The sequence below is a fragment of the Poecilia latipinna genome, unplaced genomic scaffold (assembly GCF_001443285.1).
Source record: "Poecilia latipinna isolate Pla-1442-1.1 unplaced genomic scaffold, P_latipinna-1.0 Scaffold1818, whole genome shotgun sequence".
NCBI classification, from domain to species: Eukaryota; Metazoa; Chordata; class Actinopteri; order Cyprinodontiformes; family Poeciliidae; genus Poecilia; species Poecilia latipinna.
Window position 1 is genome coordinate 14,006 of NW_015114434.1, and position 21,576 is coordinate 35,581.

Here is a 21,576-nt window from a genome sequence, read left to right on the forward strand (position 1 = left end):
CGAACGCCTGTTTCTCTCTGAACTGCTGACTTACTAATGAAAATAGAAGCTAAACCGTATAAACGCTCTCAGACCGTTTTATCAGGCACAGCAGGGAAATAAATCTAACATACAGTAAATATCTCATCGAGCTTATTTGCAACCATTGCTCAAACTTTTAGAAATGTATCACCTAAACCGTGTATACCGAACTGCTGTAGGCGTAAATGTGCTTTTAATATACTTCTTCTGTCGCGTTAGAATAATTTGTCACCGTAGTGCAAACTACAGCAGCAAAAATTTTAAAACTCATCTTTATTTATTACCTTTGGTTATAATCAAAAATAAGTTGCATGGCAAAAAAAGCTAAATTTCTTAACTTGGCTTTTCTTTTTTTTCTTTTTTACCCCAAGGTGTCGTTTCTGTAGAGAAGAAAAGTTGTTCTTTGTTTTTATACTGTGTATTTGTACATATTCGCGAAACTGACTCATATCTGCTAACTTACGCACACACACATCGGCTCTATGAAAATATGTCCCAGATCCTGGCTTTAAATATTCATTTAATGAAATATAAATGATTGTTATTTGGATGTTTCTAAACAAGATGTGAACTTAATGAAGTTATTAAAACAAAATGATGCCAAAAAAGTTAAAGAAAAATTTGATTAAATCTGAATGTTGTCTGACTTGAACCCATCTTTTGCAGAATCCACAATGTTGGCATAAAAAGTAAAATTTTCTCCCCTATGCTTGTATACCGGAGCATTTTGGCTGCTATTCATGTTGAGCAAAGCATTAGGAGTTAGAGAAAGCATGAGCCTGGACTCTAATATGCAATTACTCACAAGATGTGAGGAGAAGACTTTTATAGGGCTGAAAAAGGGAAGGGCACTGAGGGCTCCTGCAGCTTTATTACCAACACTTAGGATGGGTGCAGAAGTCAACTGCAACACTTTTGATTGCCTGAACACAACAACTGGTAGGCAGAAATGAGATCTTCATGACGTCCAGGGGTAAAAAAAAAAGTCCCTGATTGGCTAATGATAGTAAAATTTGGTGTTCATAAGACTGACATGACTCTGTCATAAACATGAAGGAGTCTTTATGAATGTCTATAACTGTTGTCATGAAATGTCATTCGGTAAATAATGACACTTTTAATGCAAAGTTGCTGTAAAAGTTGCATTAACCATCCATTAAAAGTTCCAACTTTGCATTAAAGTGTCATTATTTACAAAAGTACTTGGTGTTCATTTCTGTTTAAAACAGGTAAAGAAAACTCTTTTGCCCTTCTAGTGAATGTGCTTCAGTAAAATGTTGAAAACAAAAACCACTCAACAATACCACCAGCACGCTTCTATAAATCGAATTTGTTGATGTTACTTTTGACTCCACAATGCATTGGTTTGTTTCATCGTTTTGCCCCATTACTCAGGCTGGAATGGAGTTATGAAACCTGTCTGAAGTCATCTGGTCAACTAAAAGCGGAGAACAGCCAAAAGCAAAAAAAAAAAAAGCCCGAGACAGAAGAAATTAGCGTCACCTGCGCTGGCTCTGAACCAAACCACCCGGCATGCCAGGTTGTGCCAAGAAAAGAAGCAGTTCTGGTGAAGACATGCTACTGGGAGCATCATGTGGGGGCTAAAGTGGTCAACTCAGATCTGCTGTCTTTCCAGAAGTCTGCAGTTTTTCTGTTTGTTTTTGGCCGAGTGTGCACCTGATATATCTCAGTTCATGACTGCACCCTTCCTTGGAAGAACAATACAACCAAAGCAACCGCAATATTGCTTTTACGCCACTATTTTACCAAGATAGTCGAGGACATTTGTGCCACCTTACATCACACCATCTAAATTGGAGAACATGAAAGAGGGAAACAATGTAGCTTTCTGAAAGTTGGGCGACTTCCAAGACAGAAATTGAGAGCCGGTCCAATTTACCGGACTCAAGTAGAAGCAGGAAGAGATCATTCTTCTCGTCCTTCCACTCTGTCAGTCTCTCCTCACTTGGAGAGCAGCACACAGGTATCTGCTACAGAGAAGCAGAGTTCCCAGACCTCCAAACGGAGCGGTTTCTGTTTGATGAGCCTATTTGTATTCTGCCGCCATACCGCTTCTGCTGACCTGGGAATGAGAGATACAGGGAGGCAGCGGTGTTATCTGGCCAACAGGCCACCCTAGGTCCTCTGCCTCCTTCTCCTTCTCGCCTCTCCATCGACCAAAATGCCTCTCGGTGCCTTTGAATCCCTCTTTTCGTATTGAGCTGGCCAAATGTTGCACAGTTAATGCCTCTTGCAAGACAAAGGATCCTGGCTCAGAGTGTTCCCACCCCCACCGACTCAGGTATGGTAGTGTGAAAGGACTGACGTATTTTGAGTCGTAGTTTGCCAAACAACCATTTCGTGAGCGCTTGCCTCCCGGGCTGTCAACTCAAACGCCGACTGCCCTTGAAAATGAAATAATAAAAATAGATGGTGTCCAGTGATTCTTAGGCTGTATAGAACTATCACTTTTATGTTACGAGATAAATGATAAATGATGCTGGCTGTACCTGAGGGAAAGTGCTCGTTGACTGGCCAGTTGTCCACCTGCAAGGTCGCATTGCCCCCGTTCCTCGTGAATCGGACCAAATGGTACTTGCCATCGTTTACCTCTGTGTTTGACTCCTTGACGCTTATGTCCACTGTCCCGATGTTAAACGTCACGCCGATTTTTCCTTGTTCCTGAAAGAGACACACACAAATGAAGACTGAAGGGCTTCTCGAGCTTTTTATAACAAGTGCTCCCTTTATTAAAAACCAAGGTTTCTGGGAAACACTGACAGAAATTTCAAAAAGAAACACAACACAAGTTGAACATTTCTCTTTTTTTTCAAGCATATGGTTTTATTTTAAGTTCCTTCCCCCCACCCCCACACACACACAAATCACACTTTTCAAAATTCTAAGTAACACTGACAGAAATGTAAAAAAAAAAAAAAAAAAAAAAAAAGCTGGAATTTTTTACTTTTTATCACCATTTGCTTGATTGAAGGACATGGTTTTATTCTTAGTTTCTTTTTTCCCCACACAGAAAACGAGCTTTTAAAAATTCCAAGTCAGAAACAAAAAAAAGTTTTTGTCCATGTCTGTGGTCACGAGTTTGCTGTACAGCACTTTGATGTAGCCTGTTGTTATAAAGTGCTGCAAAAATAAAATTGTCATTAATAAATACTTTTACACACATTGTAAAATATAGCTGCCGTTTGTGAACAAGTTCCTTAGTGTTTGAATCCGTAAAATGCAAAAAGCCACACATTTTGCATCGGGTTTGTTGTCATGCCCACATCCTTATTCTGAGCTCAGAGGTTAGCTAGTGGCTAGAAACAACTACCATCCAATTTCATTTCTTTTTGAAGTTCTAGACATATTCCTCCCTTAAAGCTCTTCTTTAGGGCCGTTTCCATTGGAAACCAAGATCAGTCTTCTTGAACAACTCATCTTTTTGGCAGTCACTAATCTTTGTGGTCACTTTGTGTTGAGACCAAAATTGTCTTCAGAGTACCACCAGAGACAATCCAAGTACTTGAGAGTCTTTGCCACATTAAAACCTGCTAAAACATGTAGTTGAGGCAGCGACAATCAATGTGAAAATAGACCCACAGTTATTCATTTGTGGGAAAACATATCGCCATCACAACTCAGTGTTTTACCAATACGCAATGGTGCTAGAAAAAAGATTATGGAGTACGCAACGACATCACATAAAAGGCACCTTATTGTCCAAGGACGCTGAAAGTGAATGCCTCTGAATAGGGGGGAAAAGAAACTGGTGGTGTCATTTTAAAACACAAATTCACCTGAGGACAACACTGTATCCATGGTTACAGATTTCTATGTGGTGACGGACAACAGTTTATGATGTAAGGTTATATTTTGTTTGTCATGTAATTTGACATGCTAACAATTTAATATCCACACAGCAGAGACAACATTTCACAGCAACGTGCCCTACATTACTCCATTAGTTCTTGGCAAGCACTGCTAATCCACCTCATTTGCTCCTGCCGCGCCTCTTTAAATCTCCGCTTGGCTGTGTGGTCAGAAAGCCAGGCAGAGAGACATTTGAGACACGTGTTGAATCGTTGACCGATGTGATCGATGGTTTGAACTTTCTCCTTTTCTCACTGCTCTGCATTCAAGAAATACGGTTTTCAACTCCTCTGGGTTTTGGGGTTGTAGTTCCGGCATTATTTGAGACTTTGAGATGCTAATCCGCAGCTCCCAGTTGTGACGCACCTTGTTATCACGGTTATGCATCACAACAACTGTAGGACAGTCAAAAAGCTGCACAGCATCCAACACCGGAGGGAATAATTGTCCAAACATGCAACGACGCCTCAACCAAATACAATGTGAGCAAAAGTCTAAAAAAAGAACAAATCTGAACAAATTTAACGGAGCTGCTCCAAGACGCTGCCAGTATCAGCGGAGCAACTGTCGAGTCGTAGAGATGGAGATTTTATTTATTTGCCTTCCTTCCATTCCTCCTTCCTTTGAATTGATTTTCTGTTTCTTTTTCCTAATTCTTGTCATTTCTTTTGCAGATCACAGCATCATGACATTTCCAATTTTGAAGACCAGTAACAAACTGGTGGTGGTTACCACAGTAAAGGACTTCTATGCCACAGCAGAATATATAATAATCCTGTTGAAGAAAATATTTTGTTGCCAATTGATTTCTCTTTATTCAGAGTAAAATACAACAAAGCTCTAGAGATGTAGTTTTTATTCATTTTTCTTTATGTTTTGAGTCTATATTTTATACAATTTTCTATTTTTTCATTATTCTACCTGCCTCTATGTACCCATTTACCTACCAACATACTTCTACCTGCTCACATTGTGCGACAAGGTGACTAGTCACACAAACCTCTCTACCTACGAATTGATTACTTTGTATTAGTAAGATATAAAAGAAAGGCATTTTAAAAGTACTTTTCATCTAATTGACAGAGTGCCTTTGATCATTTTCATGGCCACTTGCTTCATCCATACAGGGAGGTAAGAACCCTTAAGCGCGACCCACAGAATCAAGGCCACCCAAAGCATCAAAGGAGCGGCGGCGCCGTGAGGCTCCGACAGACCCAGCGGTGCTCTCCATTACCTAGATGAACTTGTGAATGTCATCAAAAGTCAGCGAGCGAGCGGCACCGTCTTTAAAAAAACCAGACCAACATCAAATGGACCGCAACTGTCAAGCGTCAACTCACAGAGGCATGTGAGCCGCATCAAGGCCATGTTTTCCACTACATGTATTGTTGCGCAGTAATGAATTAATTACACAGTAAACTAAGTGTAAAAGGCTCAATAAAGCGACTTGGATGAATGCCCGCGGCTGGTGCTAATGGTAAACCGCACGGAGAACCCGAGGACGCTTCATTATACAAGTGTAATGTGATGAAAATAGGCTGCCAGCAGAGATTCTAATGATGAGTAATACTCCCCGCAGCCTGTCTCTATATGAAACTGGCAGGACAGATGCCTTCTTCAGCCAGCGTCTCCGACGAAGCCGTACGAAAGCCGTATTCTTTGCTTAGCCCTCGACGCTACGAGTTACACCACGCCCGTAAATCGCGTCGGCTCTTCCTTGTAAATTTCAGATTCCTCTCCCTTTTCAAACCCCACTAATTTTCACGAGCGTTGCTTTACCGCGACAGCTCCCGTCTTCACGGCCGTGTAGGCAGTTACAGGCAAGAGGCTTCAGAGCCCGAGTGAGTGGCGTGTGGCGGGGAAGAGCTGTGTTTTCTGTGTCATTTGTTTTAATCCCCCATAGGGAGTCTTCTCTGTGTAATTACTTTCTTTAGAAGCCGGCAGCGGAGGGACCGTTTCTCATAACAAATCCAAAATGAGGAGGCTTTGAACGGGGAGGCTGGGGGTGGGGGGGAGCGGACACATATTGCTAATTGATCAGCCGAGGCTCTGACCCGGCATGCCTGACTGTTCAGAGTGCGGACCCCGATTATGTTGAGCGGGACCCTAACTGTGTTTGTCAGCGTGACACCGCTAGATGATAAGCTCCGGCATACAGTGGATGACACATCGCTTAAACCTGCTGACCTCCATTAAATGTCACACTCTTCTCATAGAGCACAGGAGCGCTTCATCAGGCCAGCAGATTCCTGACGCGGCTCCTGCGGTGGCATTCTCACTCAGAGATCGCATCAGAGTAGACAAAAAAAAGAAAGAAAAAAAAGAAAAAAAATGATTTGGAAAGTGAGGAGCAGATTTGTGTTTTCCTCCATTGTGTCAATTCTTTATTCAAAAACTTTTCACGGCATTTAGAGATTCAACACTTTTCAGGCATTTTTAACTTTAGAGTCTCAATTGCATCAAAGCTACTGAGATAAACTTTTATAAAAAATATGTTTTTTAAACACATTTCTTAAAACTTTCATCATCTTGTGAAAGCACAACATAGGAGAATATTCCCTGTGGTGTTTCTATCACCTACAGAAATACACTGATTGGTCAGAGACAACCAATCAGAGCCAGGAGTAGGGTCTTAGCGCTGCCAATGATCCTTGTGTACGCGCTGCTCACACCATGCCCTTTTCACTCTGCTGTGCCACTTCTTCTTCTTCACAGCGAATGGTAAGGCTAGTTAGCATGAACAAGGACGACAGTGGATAAACTCAAGCCTGACTGACAGCACAGAGACTCTCCTCCTGGCTCTGATCGGCACTTTCTGTCTCGTTAGTTTTAGTATTTTCTCTACTGTTTGTTCAATGATTTTATCAATAAATACGTATATATTTGAAAAAAATGGTTAAATGCAGTCACCTTACTGATACAAATCACACTTCTTTATATGAATGGTGTCCTAAAGAAGTATATTTTAAATGGGAATGTTTCTTAAGAGTAATATTTATATTTGCAGGGCTCTAATGCACAGCCATACACCTACCTAAAAAAGAAGCAATTTTATCAAAATCGTACCACAAAATATTGTGATCAAACTTTAAGTCCACATCGCCCACCCCTGGGCAGGATAATAGCAAAAAAGACAATCACCTAAAAGCTTAGACGAAAAAGTGAAACTCGTTTCTTTGAGTTGGGAACTGATTTCTGCTTCTAAGCAAATCTTTTTTAGGCTTAAGCAGACAGGAGCAGTTTTTTCCCTCTTGATGCAAGGCACAGTGCAACATTTTCCCTCTGGGGGGTTTGAAAAGGCAGAAAGTTTCTAGAGCAAAACACAGTCAAATTCCAGACGAGGCCCTCTTTCATTTTTAACTTCAAAGTTACAGTTAAAACATCTTTATTTCTTCACCATTACGAGAAACGGGATGAGCTTTTGGTGAGACGGCATCGACAGAGCAGCTCTCCTCGGCCCGGTTAATAATGGAAAAGACACGAGAAAGCCATTTCCTAAAAGCAGAGCAGAAGTGAGATGAGCCAAACGCTCCGCTCTGCGCTCCACCTCTTTGTCACTACGGCTATAAATCGGCTCTTAATATAAGCACTTGTCATTAAAACTCAGACGGACGCACGGCTGGATGCGAGGAAAGCGTGGGCGCGGGCGTGCTGACAAAATGCACATAATCGATGCATGCCAGAGACGACGCCAACAATCTGCTGATGATTTAATGTGACAGGCGGATGTTCCGTGCTTTGTTTCGTGGAAGATATTATTAAATCAGCTGGGCCTTACTGGAAAAACAAACAACAAGAAAAAAAACAAAACATATTTGATGGGTGAAGTGCATGTAAAAGCACAAACAGTATCCTGGTATATCTGCTGTGACCTTCAGAGGATCTGGCAGCCATTGTTCTCCTGTGAAGCCACATCAAAGCCACGTCGGCGACCCACTAATACCTACAAACAGCAGCAGATTGTCCCGCAGCCAGATTTTAGAGGTGGTTGTAGGATTTCTCTTTTGTCTTTGCTAAAAGACCATGAGCCATTTCCCCTGCTAGCGCTAGACTTTCGTGTTTTATTAAAGAAAAGGGGGGAAAAAAAAACAACAAAAAAAAACATGTTGAGAAGGTGTTATGTCACGATTAAAAGTGCACGTTTTTGTTTTCTTACGGACATGCAAAGGACAGGCCAGTTATACAAAAACAAAACCCAATATATATATATATATATATATATACATATATATATATATATATATATATGAAATATCATTTAGAAGAAATTTGACTTTGTAACTTAACGTCTTGAAATTTGGCCTCAGTCTCTTTAAAAATTCCTGCTTTTTCTGAAACTCCGCCTTCAGGAAGTCATCACAACATAGCTCCACTATTAACCCTTTAGCAACATTTTTACCAGCGTTGCACTAAGTAGTAGTTCCTATAACGAGCTCAAGAGATGTGCAGTTTGCTAATTGCTGCTGGCTAGTCTGAAGGAGCTGAGTGGAGGAGTCACAGGGAAGAGCTGCTGTGTAATGTGGAATCTCAGAAGCTTGGAAACTGCAGCTGTGAGTGGGAGCTGCAGCAAGGTCCACCCAGGCGTTTTTCACAGCTGAATGGTTGCCATGGGAGATTCAAGGATTTTTCAAACATGCATGAAAGAATCAAGGCAACACTCCAGGTATGTTTCTGATGAGGAAACAACATTATAACATGATGTAAAACATCAACATTACATCCTACTGCCTCTTTAAAAGATCAGCTGGAATCACTAATGTTGCCAGAAAACCATAAAATCTAGTTAAATATTAAACACCCAGTTGGCAAAACTGCATCCCGTCTCTCAACAACAGTCACATTTGCTTATTTGGCCATTTGGGAAAAACAATTACCAGCCCCTGCTGCAGGTGGCGCGCAAAAACAGCACCTGTGGTCTGAACGATGGCACCCCTCCGTCTCATTTTTCTGTCTTTCTCCGTGTTGACCGACTTCCTCGCTGCATCTGCCACCGCCACCCACCTGGCTTGCCCACCACAGCACTGCAGCACAGTTTGAGTGACAGATCCAATTACGTTTTTTATTGGCCTGTCGCTCTCAAGGCGGGAAGGCACTTCATTGTCTCCAGAGCAAAAGGGGGAAAATGGCTATTGTTCTGTTAGTGGAAAAGATGATGGCCTCTGTTCTGGCTGTAAACAAATGATGCGTGCAGAGCGGCTTCCAAGTGCTGACCCACCCTCTCTCGCATGACGCAAAGTCATAAACTGACCCTCTTGTGTCACAAGAGAACACAGAGGGATCCAAACATTCAATCAGCTGCCCTTGTTTGAAAACACTGAACCCTGCAGCGCTGAAAATCTCTGCGAATTACTGGTGTGATACGCAAAAAAGCCCTTTGGCTTGGCCTTTAATGCCCCCGCAGTGTTTATTCGGAAAACGCTAAATCGCTTTCACCGCCGTACAAACGGATCCAGATCGTGTCGACAGCGTTGGACACGCGCTCGTTTTAAGCTGTACAGTATGTGTAGGCATGATGCGTTGGGAATCCAAAGCCAATCGCCCCCACCTCTCTCTCTCCAGCTGCGGGTTTGGCACGCGGAGCCCCGCCGCTCCCACGTGCTCCGGTGCACGCTGACATCAGTAATCAGGCCTGCCGCAGTCCAACTCAGGACCGATCAATGCTTCCAACTCACCGAGCGCTGCTGGCAGAGCCACAGAGAGAGACGGAGAGAGAGGAAGGACAGAGGGAGGATCAGCGGCGATGGTGGGCGATCCTGCAGACAGCCATCGCAGACCTCAGCGGACAGCTGCTTTACAGAGGACCAGACGCTCCACAATAGGCTCGGTCCCCTCGGCGGCTCGCTGAATGGTCATTCTGCTAAGGCACCCGACAGATAAATACTTCTGACAGACATTTCATGGAGGTGAGACGGGCTGAATTGAGTACGCTTAGCTTGGATGCGGAGAAAAACTGTTGACAAAACAATGAGTCCAAGCTAGAAAAAGAGTATTAACACACACACTGGGAGGTGTTTGTTGACCTACAGCAGGGATGTCCAATGTGTGGCCCTTGGGGCCATTTGCGGCCCCAGGAATAGTTCTGTGTGGCCTCCAGCTCCGACTGTCATTCAACAAATTGGGTACATAAATTCATCCTGCCAGAAGAGGCGTTTGATGCAAAAGAGGAATTTTGTTTTTGTTCACAGACAAATCAAAATGTCTTTAGATTGAAAATGCTTTTTAGAACCAATGAAGGAAACTACAAACAAAAAAAAAAACACTGAGCACTAATTTGTTCTTCATGAAATACAAAGAAACTCGGACTTAATAAAAATACAAATAGTCCTTAAATTTTTTTTTTTCTCCTTTTGGTCCAAAAATCACTACATGAAATCAGCATTTTGTATTTATTCAGATTATTTTCAGCTGATGTTTAAATTGGGCTGATGATTTGTAAAAAGTGCAACAAAAAATCTCTGCATATGCCAGACACACGATCCTAAAGACGCTCAATGAAAGCACTTTAGAGTCAGACAACGCTACCAAAGAGGAAGCTTTCAGCGTACCAAAATAAAATAAATAAATAAAAATATTGCAATCCAATCAAAGCCTGATTGAAATCTGGGTTTAGCTTGCAGCAGAACGGCTCAGCTGGATCCATACAGAGGCCCGGCTTTGGGGGAACCGAGGAGGTTCGGGTTACTCTCCCTTCTTCTCATCTGACATCAGTGCTCAAGTTAGCTTCTGCGGTCAGAGGCCATCAGAAGTGGATCAAGGAAGCTGTGGAAGCAGAATCAATAGAGTGTAGAAGCTAGGACAAATGTGAGACACGGTGGATTGATGGGCCCGGCCTTCGCTGTGCCAAAGCCATTTATCTTGAGTAATTGACAGCGATAACTCAAAGACGTCACTGTGATTTCCAGCCGTCTTGATCTCGAGGTTTACAGTCAGAAATTTGCACAGGGGCAGAATGTTGGAGGCTCTTTTTTTAATAGGGATGTTTGTGTCTACGGTGGCCTTTAATGCAAATCATTTCGTCATGCAAAGAGAACGCTGACGGCTGAATAGGCCTTGGTGCTCAGAGAGAGCCTGGAAAACACCACTGAAACCGAAAACCATAATTACAGTCACAATTACCATCCTACACTGACAAAAACAATTAAATAAATAAATAACCTCTACAAAATAAACACGTGAAACCAAGCAAGAATGAAAAACGGAGGCTGCTGCCATGGAGATGCAATTTCAAAAAGCAAACATACAAATAAGCATACCTGTAACTCTGAAAAACATGGTGATTCCTCTGCTAATGCAAAGCACGCCTTTTGTTTGTGTTGCATCTGTTTACCTGTGTGATTTTGTACAGCTGTTGTGAAGGTTTAAAGGTTTTTTTGCAGAACATTAGTGAAGAAAACAGCATTCAAAAGACAAAGACAACGTCCTACATGTTGCGCTCAGTATGTCAGTATCATAGAGTAGTTTGTAGAGTCAAGTTAAGTCGTTTGGAGCTAAAGGAAAGGGGCCAATAAAATAGGTTATTTATGGGACTTTCACTCTTTGCGAAATCCTGTTGATTTCAATAAGTTTTAAAGCCTCAAGGAGAGGAATGTCATTTCTTAGCTTGGTTTGAAGACATATGATGCCGTTATGGGTTAAGGGGAGGCACTAAACCTGAGTCAGTATGGTAAATTTCCCAACAGAACAGATTAAGGATATAAAAAACATCCCCACTTCATTTAACTTTCAAACTAAACTTGCATATCCCACAAAGAATTAAAAAGTGAACCAAGACAACGCTATGACGGTGAATTATGCATCCAGATAGCGTTCAAAGCAGAATACTTCATCCTGGTATACTCTCAGTTTGCGGAAACACCCAAGACCATCCAAAAGTAATGGCTGTGAGCTCCTGAATCAGATCACAAGCAATCAATTCATTCTTCTGAGCCGTTTGGAGATTCCCCGGGGAGACACTTCTCAGACTTTGAGAACTTCTCAGTGAGAGCAGAAACCTAGAGATTTTCAATATTTTTTTCTTTTCCCAGCAGTTTCTCAATGAAAAGACTTGCATAGAATGGGATTATCAATATGAATTGGTTTTGCATTCAAAAACGTGGCTGTTGTATCTTGTTCTCATCCTTATCTAACGTCCACTGCTGTCCACAAACAATTAAAGACAAACAGAAGACGACAAATATGGCCGCTGTTGCTTGAGTCAATTCCATCTGCAGTAGTGATTCAATAGGGGGGGAAAAAAAAGAAAACCTAACAAATGAGGTTGAATGCAGCCCTGAATGTGGCGGCAACACAATTCGTCCTTGTTTAGGTAATATTCATTAAAAGCTGAAGAGGACAGATGTTGTCCAAGTACAACCACAGAATTAGATACCGCGCTAATGTCAAAAACACAATTTAGCAAACGTGTGTTTGAAACGCATCTAAAATCACACGTGAATAAGTTTGTTTAGGCAATAAATGATCAACAAACATCCTGCATTATCATCCTTTTCCTGCTTCCTGTTGTCGTCGCCTTTGCCTTTTCTGCTATTAGTAACTTCCAGTTGTTGATCACGACTTACGATGCGCATGGTGTTCTGATTCAAATGTGTTTATTTCGACACAGCCAAAGAACCCAGCTCATCGTAGTGTAAAAATTGTGAGCTTTTTTTGTAATTGGTGTGTTTTCATTAAGCTGGTTTATTTTCGTATTTACAATTTGCACAATTTTATGGTCAAATGAGCCAACGAGAACTATTAGCTGTAGGTTCAGCTGCTGTGGCAAAAATTGCTGAAAGAAGCCTTAAAATACTTTTTGGCCTGCATGTCAATGCAAGCCTAACTTGGTGATTTTCCTAGTGGTTCAATAATTAAACATCTTTTGTTTTGGTTTATCACATAAATCCTGCAAGAGGGACATAAAGCAGTTGATTTGCACCTCAAATGTGAGATATATTCAAGGAAAGTTCAACCAAAAGTTTCAGAATCAGCCAACACAATCCACCCCTCTGTGATTTCACAATGGGTCATTTATAACACAAGTGCAACGACCGCTTCAATCTAATTAGGCAGCTGGGAAGCGATACTCTCACACCAATGCTTCAGAGAGGCGATGCAAAAGGCTTCAAAGGGCCGGAAAGCAAAGAAATACAAGCAGTATTTTTCCATTATGAATAAAGTAGTTTTATGCAGGCCATCAAAGTGCTCACAGCAGTGATGCATAAACTTGTGCGGCGGACATGAAAAGGCCATGGAAAAAAAAAAAAAAGGCCCTGCACATTTTTAGAGAGATGTGTGCATAAAACATTGAGGACATGGTTATACTTTCACACGTTTAGAGCAGACCCTGCAGGCTTCGGGCTTCGTGCTTTGTGTACTAACGGCGCCGGTGCACAATTCAAATAAACACTCCTCTGAAAAACTGTGAAACGTCATAAATGATTAACCGGCTCCACTGTTCATTCACATGTACATAATCAGCTGCAGAAGTGTTGTGAGAGGCCGCGTGTGAGGATACACGACGCAGAGGCCGGGGCTGCCTCTGAAATATTGATCGCGTCTAAAAGAAGCCGGCAGCCCCCAGCGCAGGCTGGATTTTACACCCGAGAGGTCGGGAACAGCTTCATCAACTGGACGGGAACAAAATGGCCTCCACCACAGCTTCCAGCTCTCGCTCGCCGCCAGTGTAAATTGTTGGGCTAATACCGGTGAGTCCATTAGCCAGCTGGTTAATGCCTGGTCGTACCGGCTTATATTTAGTCCACGCCACAGAGTCATTGCATTTTTAATAGGAATACAAGCGGCAGAAGCATCGCCGGGCCAGGAAGCGGCTTTGACTCCTACACTCGGCTCAATGTCAAACGTCAAGCCTTGCTCTTTTGATCTGCTGCCGTGGAAAATGAATCGCGCGGGATCAGCCTTATCAATTATTTACGCCCACTCTTTCTCTGTTTCCTGTTTGCCCGCTCCCGTGGCTGTAACTTGCCCTGACACTAATGGCGGACGGCCTGGTGAAAACATTTATCAGTGTTACCGCAGAGTCCTCTGCAGCTCCGCGCTATCATTTTCAGCCTTTTGGAACCTAGACTACTGACAGTGCACTGATCATTATCATCACTGCCATATATATATATATATTTTTTTTTTAGCTGCATGTCTGCAGGATGCATTTTGTCAGTGGAGAAGTTGGATCCAGGAAGTTGTTTTGATCACTGCATCTTGAATAACTAATACATTTTAAAAGTTCTTCCCTCTTTCAGTTGTCATTTGATTCATTTATAAAGAGTAAGTAAAACTTTATTTATGTAGTACATATCTAAGATAAAAACCACAAACAAGCAAAGTTAACATGCAAAGCAAATTTAAGCAAAAGCAGATTTAAAAAGTCACGTTTGAAGGAAGCAACTGATCTCAGAGTCAGAGGAAGGAGATTCCAGCGTCTTGGAAACACATAAAAGAAAAACTTCAGAGTTTTCAGTTCTGTATGTTGGACAATCAGCAAGTCCTGATCACAGGACCTCAACATCCTAATGGGGAGCGCAGGGATGTAAGAGCTCTGAGATGTAGACTGGTGTCTGTCCAGCACTGCACTCAACAATGAACAGGGAGCAAATAAAGTTGCATTAAAGTGAAGTTACAAGACAAAACTTTGGAGATCCAGCCTGACGCTGAGCAGCAGCATTGTGCATGGACCATAACCAATGTAGGGAAGTTCTGGTAAGAGGTGTGTACAGCGAATTGTGAAAAACTAGACAAGACGAACAAAAACATGAATTAGGTTTTCCATTACTGTTCGAGAAACAATATGGAAAAGTTTGGCAATATTTTTCCCTATTGCAGTTGATGGTTTTACAGATGTTCAAAACTGAAACAAACCAGAGATTTCACATGGCTTTCCAGTGTAAAACTAGAGCTGACGGCTATGCCAAGCTTTCTAACCAAAGATTTAGCTAAGTAACCAACAGGCACAAGGGCCTGCTTTATATTTACAGTTTTTTTTTTTTTTCACTGAAGAAAACTTTCAGTTTTTCAGGTTTTAATCCGATCCAGATGTTTTAGTAAAAATGCAAAGTTTTGAAACTTCATTTGGAAGAAAAGAAATATACAACTGATATCATCAACGTAATGATGATAGGAAATATACTTAAAAGATGACAGAACTGGACCAGGAAGAAGAAATAATCAAGGCCCCAAAACAAAGTCCTGTGGAACACAAACATGAACAGACAGAAATGTGATCTGTATGTAGGTGTAGGCCCTGAAATTAAAAAACATGAAAACCTCAGAAGAAGACACTGAGTCCAAATTCCTTCTTCACAAAACTTAAACTGAAATGGAGTAGCGTCAGATTTTAACAGTTGCATGTTTTTTGTCATTGCTGTAAAAAGACGAACCATTTCTCTGTGAAAGCCCTGAGCTACTGACTGATTCCCTCCTTCGGTCTCCGGTCTGCTTGACATTCACATTCGAGCCGTGCCAGAGTTCACTTCAACCAAACAGAGACCAGATTTCGCTCTTTGGGCCCACATCAGAGTTTGATTTTCTAGGTGAACAGACTAGAGTTTGATTAATGCCGACTAAGGGGTGAATGCACTCTAAGCTAATTAAATGTCTGACATAACGTTCCTTTCCCATGATCCCCTCAGGATACAGACACCATCAAGGATGGTGACGTCTATGTTTAGCAGTCTTGTTGCCTGCGAAATGAAGTTCCACGACCGTCTACGTTTTATTTTCTGACCCAACACTCTTCAACAAATGGAAGATGACTTTGGCGGACATAAAAATACAACACACACCGTAATGTTGACAGTTTCACAGCACAGTAAGGGAGTTCACAAAACAAAACCACTCAAAGGTTCTGAAGGTATCGTTCCATCTCTTTTTATGGTTAGAAGAGCAGGCAGCTGTGATAATTGTGATGCGTACCACATGATTGCTGCTTTGCTAAATCACAGCACTGTGGTAAAACTTTAGCCATGAATTTTCATCAGTCTGCTGCCCCACCACTCCTTTCCCTCCATCGCGGTGATGCATAACCAGTGATCAGTTGCAATTGTTCTGACTGATTTCTTACGGCAGATGTTGTAAATCTCAAGTGTGATCACATTTGGACAATGTGTTTTCAAAATGTGACTGTAGGAGGAAAAAAAAAGTGCATCACCTCACAGTGGGCTGCGTTGGAGCACATGGCCTCCATGCATCATGGGGCTCATTATAGGGGGAGGGGGGAAACCAATGAATAGGATTTGTGTGAGATGGAATAATATGCTGTGAAAGTCCATTAGGGACCAGGCTAATGAAATTGAAACAGCTTGGTGATCAAATTAGAATCTGTTCGGCACATATTTAATTTAATGTGCTGCTGAATTTGAGCACTTTCATTCTGGGACTACCAAATGGAAAGAGTCGCCCAATAAATCAAGCGGTCACATAATTCATCCTGCATTTCTTTTTTCTCTGCCGCCAACATTTTTCTGAAACGAACAACAGGCTAATGTATTCTAGAACCCACTACCGCCAACATTTTTCTCCAGCGGCGCGCCGTTTAAGCAGAGACAAATGGAAAAAGGGTAAAAACATGCCACAATACAACAATCGTTTGTGCCGTGCGTTTATGGGATTTTTTTTTTCCTCACATGCATCGCCACAAATGCTTGGTATGGGGTGAAATTATTTGAGAAGACGCAAAGGATTTCGGCTCGTTTGAAGAGCAGCTCTCAGCAATCGTTGCCGAATCTGGTGTTAAATGCAAAACAAAACTGCGCTTTGAGGCAGCAAGGGGAGGAAAGGGGAAAGCCACATAGCTGCACATCACTCCAATTAGCAAAATGGAATGCAATCATTTGGGATAGAGACTCAAAGTCTAAATTAAAGAGGAAATCCCCCTCCTGCGAGTCCTTTTTGTGAAACAACTGTGGAATATACAGTGCCATGTAAAACTATGTGCAACTTTCAACATTTTGTCTTTTCCATCACCACAAACTTCAGTGTATTTTATGGGACTTGATGTGATGGAAAGCAACGCACGTTGCTAAGTGTAAGGACAAAGATGCATTAATTTTTTTTTAAAAAAAAGGCTAGAAACTGTGTCATACATTTCTATTTAGCCACCTTTACGCCTGCATGAAATCCAGCCTGACCAACTGCCTAGAAGAGACTTCAATAGTTAACAGACTCATGAACTCCAGGAACTCACCACAGGGATCAATGGAGTTATGGGAAACTTCAACGCAAAATTAGGTTATAAAACTGAATTCCAGGCTTTAAATTTCCCAAAAAAAAGCACTGTCGAATCCATGGTACTGAACTGGAAAAATGGAAAGAGGATGATGCCACTGCAGACCAACTTAGACATGGTCGTCCACCTAAAGATCAAAATTTGATGCAAACCAAAAAAGCAAACTCTGATCCACCTACAAAACTCGGTCTTGTTTGGTTGAAGTGAATTCTGGTGCAGTTCGAATACATATGTGGATGCCAAGTGGGCCGGAGACCGCTCCAAAAGCAGAAAGTGGACTATGGCGCAGGGCATTCTGGGTAAATACAGCAAAAATAAATGTCCAAGTCTAGTACTAGTGGGAGAAATGCCAAAGACAAAAGGGAAATCCTATAACCAGTAAAATATGGCACTCGTGGAGGTTTCGCTCAAGTCTTCTTCGGAGGTTTTCAAGTTGTTTCTTTCAGTGGTTATTGGTGCAGCGCCACCACAGGTGAGGAGAGGAACAGGGTTTTCAAAAGCTTTAAGTACGAAACCAAATCACAGCAGCTGAAAACAAACTAACAATGTTGTAATTTCAGTCCCCAACTGAACTGAGTCTACAGGACTATGAAGTATGAAAACACCCTTACTGCACTTCATGACACGACCTCTGACTGAAAGACTCAGGAAGTCTCGTTTAAAGATTGCAACAAGTCATCTAAGAAACTCAGCAAACGTCCTTTGGTCAGAAGTGACCAAATCTGAACTTATCCACCTAAAGAGGGTGAAAAAATGAACTCAATGATTTAGTATGTTCTTGAGTTATAATGGCCCAGTCAAAGTCCAGAACTAAATCCAATTGTTAATCTCAAGAAAACCTTGAAAATTGATGTTCCTAGATTCAATCTGCGTTTGAGCGGTCTACCATAAAGAAGTTGGACATGCCAAAGCCTCCCATCCCAGCTTCCCTTTTCTTGCACATCATCATCATGTTCTACTTTATGTTGCTCTATTACATACAATTCCAATAAAATCCATTGAAGTTGGTGAAACATTTAAGATGTCTCAACGCAGCAGCAGCTCCCTCGTCTGATGTACCCATCAATATGTTCTTAGTCACTGAACAGAGGTTGAGCCACAGTTCAATGACTGTGACGGAGATGCAGCTCACACACAACTCACACGAACACTGCCAAACACACACGCACACACAGAGGCAGATAATTGTTTTCCCGTTTTTACATTTAGATCCAACCTATGTTTGTTCAACGCTTTCATGCGAGCCACATCAAAATTAGAGGCGGTCCGCCTCGCGTTTGCATGAACAGGTGTTCGAACGCTCATGCTAATGGCTGCCGTGGCGATCCCTCGCTGGATGCTTCACGTTCTTTGAGAGCAAACAGGAAAACGAAGGTGATGATGCAGGGGTGGGGGGGAAGGATTTCTCTGTTTCTTTATATTAAGGTCAGGCAAGGGGGGCGATTGTCAAAGTTGGCGCTTAAACCTGCCAGATTGCCCCTGAAAGACCCTGACAACAGAGGGGTGGGTGGTCTGGAGCAAAGAATAACCTGCTTCGGATCAAGACTCTACCTTCCACCTCTCCTGCTGAGGTGTCAGGGGCAGATGCAGTGGAAAAAAAAAAGGGAACAGAGTAAAAAAAAAAGAACTAAAAAAGAGACCCAGCACAGAGAGGATAAGCTCTGAAAAATAAGAAGGCATATGAGAAGCGAGAGAGGCTCTGAGGTGAAGCAGACAAAGAAAAATGATTAACAGAAGAAAGTATCAGCCACCCAGGCTCTAGTTCGCACCTCTTCCTTTAATTCCTTCTCCTCTTCTGTAGAAGAGATTCATTTTATTTTGATTTGAGATTCATTTAGTTTCTAATCCTCCTAGTCTCTCCGTGGCAGCACCAATCCACGGGTTACTCTCTGCCACTGTGCACCAAAGACTGCCGTTTAAATTTACCCAATTTGCGCCGTAATTGCTTCGACTTGGAGAGATTATGATTCAGAACTGAGATAAAGAGAGTCTCCAGTTGCAGGCGTGCGCGTGTAACAGAAATAAATTAGTCCTCTGCACGATCCGGACCATACCTGTACATCTAAGGCAGCGGCTGGTTATCGTTTCAGTTGAAGAAGTTGTTAATTTTAAGTAAAGATGTTACAGTTTCTTTTATTTTGAGTAAGAAAATAGACAAACATAGAGGTGCTTTGTTTGGGTTTTTACTTTTTTTTTTTGGCACCTTTACCGAAGTGTGGTTTGACAGAAAAGAGGTCGTTGCAAATAGAGCAGAAGGATTCATGAATCTCGTAGTTTCAAATGATCTATGTTTACGGAGAATCGTCCTACTATAGTTTGACCCTCCTCAGTATTTCAACGATATCGCCCTCCAGTTTAGCACCAGAGCTTCAGAGCAGGCATCGACTTTAGCGTCATTTACGGTTACAAATCGTTCACATCTTGTTTGCCACTCTTTATTTCTATTTTTCTACAGATTCAAAATGGCTCCAGATAAACAAATTATGAATATTAAAGTCTTTATGCAGTGCTTATGTAATGTTACTGCTCAGGAGGGCTGGGTTTAACTGGGTGAGGTGTTTTGTTTTTGGCTGCATCAAAATGTGTTTATTTTCTAAATTTTCACATTTGATTTTAATTCTTATTTAATGGAAGCATCACAATTGCCAAATTGTGATTTTTCAACATTAGTGGAACACAGACAAAGTTTTGTGCACATTTGTGACGGAAACGCAGATAATACAAGACAACTCAAAAACTATTTCTCTTTTTGCTTCAAAATAACACAAAAATAAATTTAAAATGGTCAAACCTAAAGTCGGGTGTAATGATAAGCACCCAACTTCAAATATATTGATAAAATGGCAGCTTTTGTTTATAACTATGGTAGTGTTTTTATTCATTATCTTAAGCATTTTGACCCTACACTTTAATACGCATTTACACTTGTTGTTTTGTGTGAAACTTTTATGATTTTTACATAAAGTTGGAACAAAACTTTCCTGAAAACGAGAAATTATTTTCTCAATAAGATTTATTCTGTATCAACAGAGGTAAAAAAATTTAATTTAAACATATATCTATCAGAGACGCAGTCACATGCAGACAAGATCTCTTTACGGCCCTAAACATCAAAAGATCTTTGCATGAAAGTGTTTTAAAAACCTCTTTAACCCTGGTAATCCAAAGCTTAGTAAGCTTCATTTTCAGTGCTTGCACAAGCTGATTAAATTATGTGAAAAAAATAAAATAAAAATACAGGCAATGATATTTTGCTTTTTCCATATTTTTTTCTGACAGCTTGAAGGAATACTAAACTGATTTCAGGAGAGTAGAAAAGGAATGAACGAACATCAGCTTTTGTCCCCCACTTATCGACTTTCCTCATTACTAATTTTTCTAATTTAAAGTTGCGCAATATGCTACTGTAGTCAGGTAGTGGAGTGAAAAGGTGAGAGAAAGCAGTCCAAACAAGAACCAAAGGCCACTTTAAAGGGTTTACAAGGCGTTGTGGCTCCTTGGTTCCTCAGACGTCACGGCAACAAGTAAACTAAGCTACGTCTGAATGTATGTGGTAGCAGGGAAAAGCGACAGACAGAAATTGGTCCTGTGGCGATGGTTCAGAAGCCACACTGAGCACCATATGCCATCTCTGTGTGTATGAGCTGTCGCGTCAGCTGGATACCGGGTCCACTGTCCAAGACTCATTTAGCATTCAATCATTTCTAATTCATGACTTCATCCAGCGCCTAAAAGCTGAGGTGAATCAGCTGGAACCACATCAAAGTTCCCTCAAATCCATAAAACTGGGAAAATCTGTTGATAGACGCGCCGGCGTTTGAGCGATCTTTAAAATTTAGTCCACTGTGATTTGTCACGATCAGAAGAGGAGGAAAAACAGAAGCGAAAGTCCTCAAAAGCGGCGCAATGACCCTCGCCTGCCATCTAAATGTGTCACCGGAGTGTTTCCAGCGGTGGAGGAAGAGCTGGAAAATCGGACAAAGTGAAAGACGGGGAGGGGAGAGGGGGGAGCGCCGAAATGGAGACGTGAATAGCCAGCACCTAAAATGGCTGAATAAACAGGAGGAAATCTAGGTCGGTCTGTCTCTCCCACTTGAAGGAACATTGAGGCAAGTGACCTACTTCTTGACTGCTTTGGACACTTTCAGGCCAAGCTGTTGTCAAACGCCCCCCTCCCCTCCCCCCGCCTCCTTTAAACTGACAAATAAAGATCAGCGGGTTTTATTTATGAGTTGTAAATTTACAGCAAATTTGTATTCACGTCTACAAAACACACCCTCCCTTGCGCGCTTGTCTTTCCCTGCCAATTATCCTCCATAATTATTTTTCCTATTTCAAAAGGGCATTTTTTTTTTTTTTTTGGTGAAATTAATTGGCCCAATAGTAATAAGGCACCAGTCATTTTTAAAGGCAATTTTCTCACCCCCCCCCCCTCCCCCCCCCCCCCCCCCCCCACCAAACCCACACAC

General features: G+C 41.8%; 1 protein-coding gene across 3 annotated transcripts in view; it reads right to left on the minus strand.

Annotated features, from left to right (window-relative positions):
- The window catches only part of LOC106934504 (neurexin-3b-beta-like), a 115,195-nt gene that overhangs the window by 11,917 nt on the left and 81,702 nt on the right, over window positions 1-21,576 (minus strand). For all 3 annotated transcript variants that reach the window (XM_015014460.1, XM_015014459.1, XM_015014461.1), the window contains exon 3: window positions 2,532-2,703. In XM_015014460.1, coding sequence (XP_014869946.1) covers window positions 2,532-2,703 — 172 coding nt within the window. The remainder of the gene's footprint in view (window positions 1-2,531; window positions 2,704-21,576) is intronic.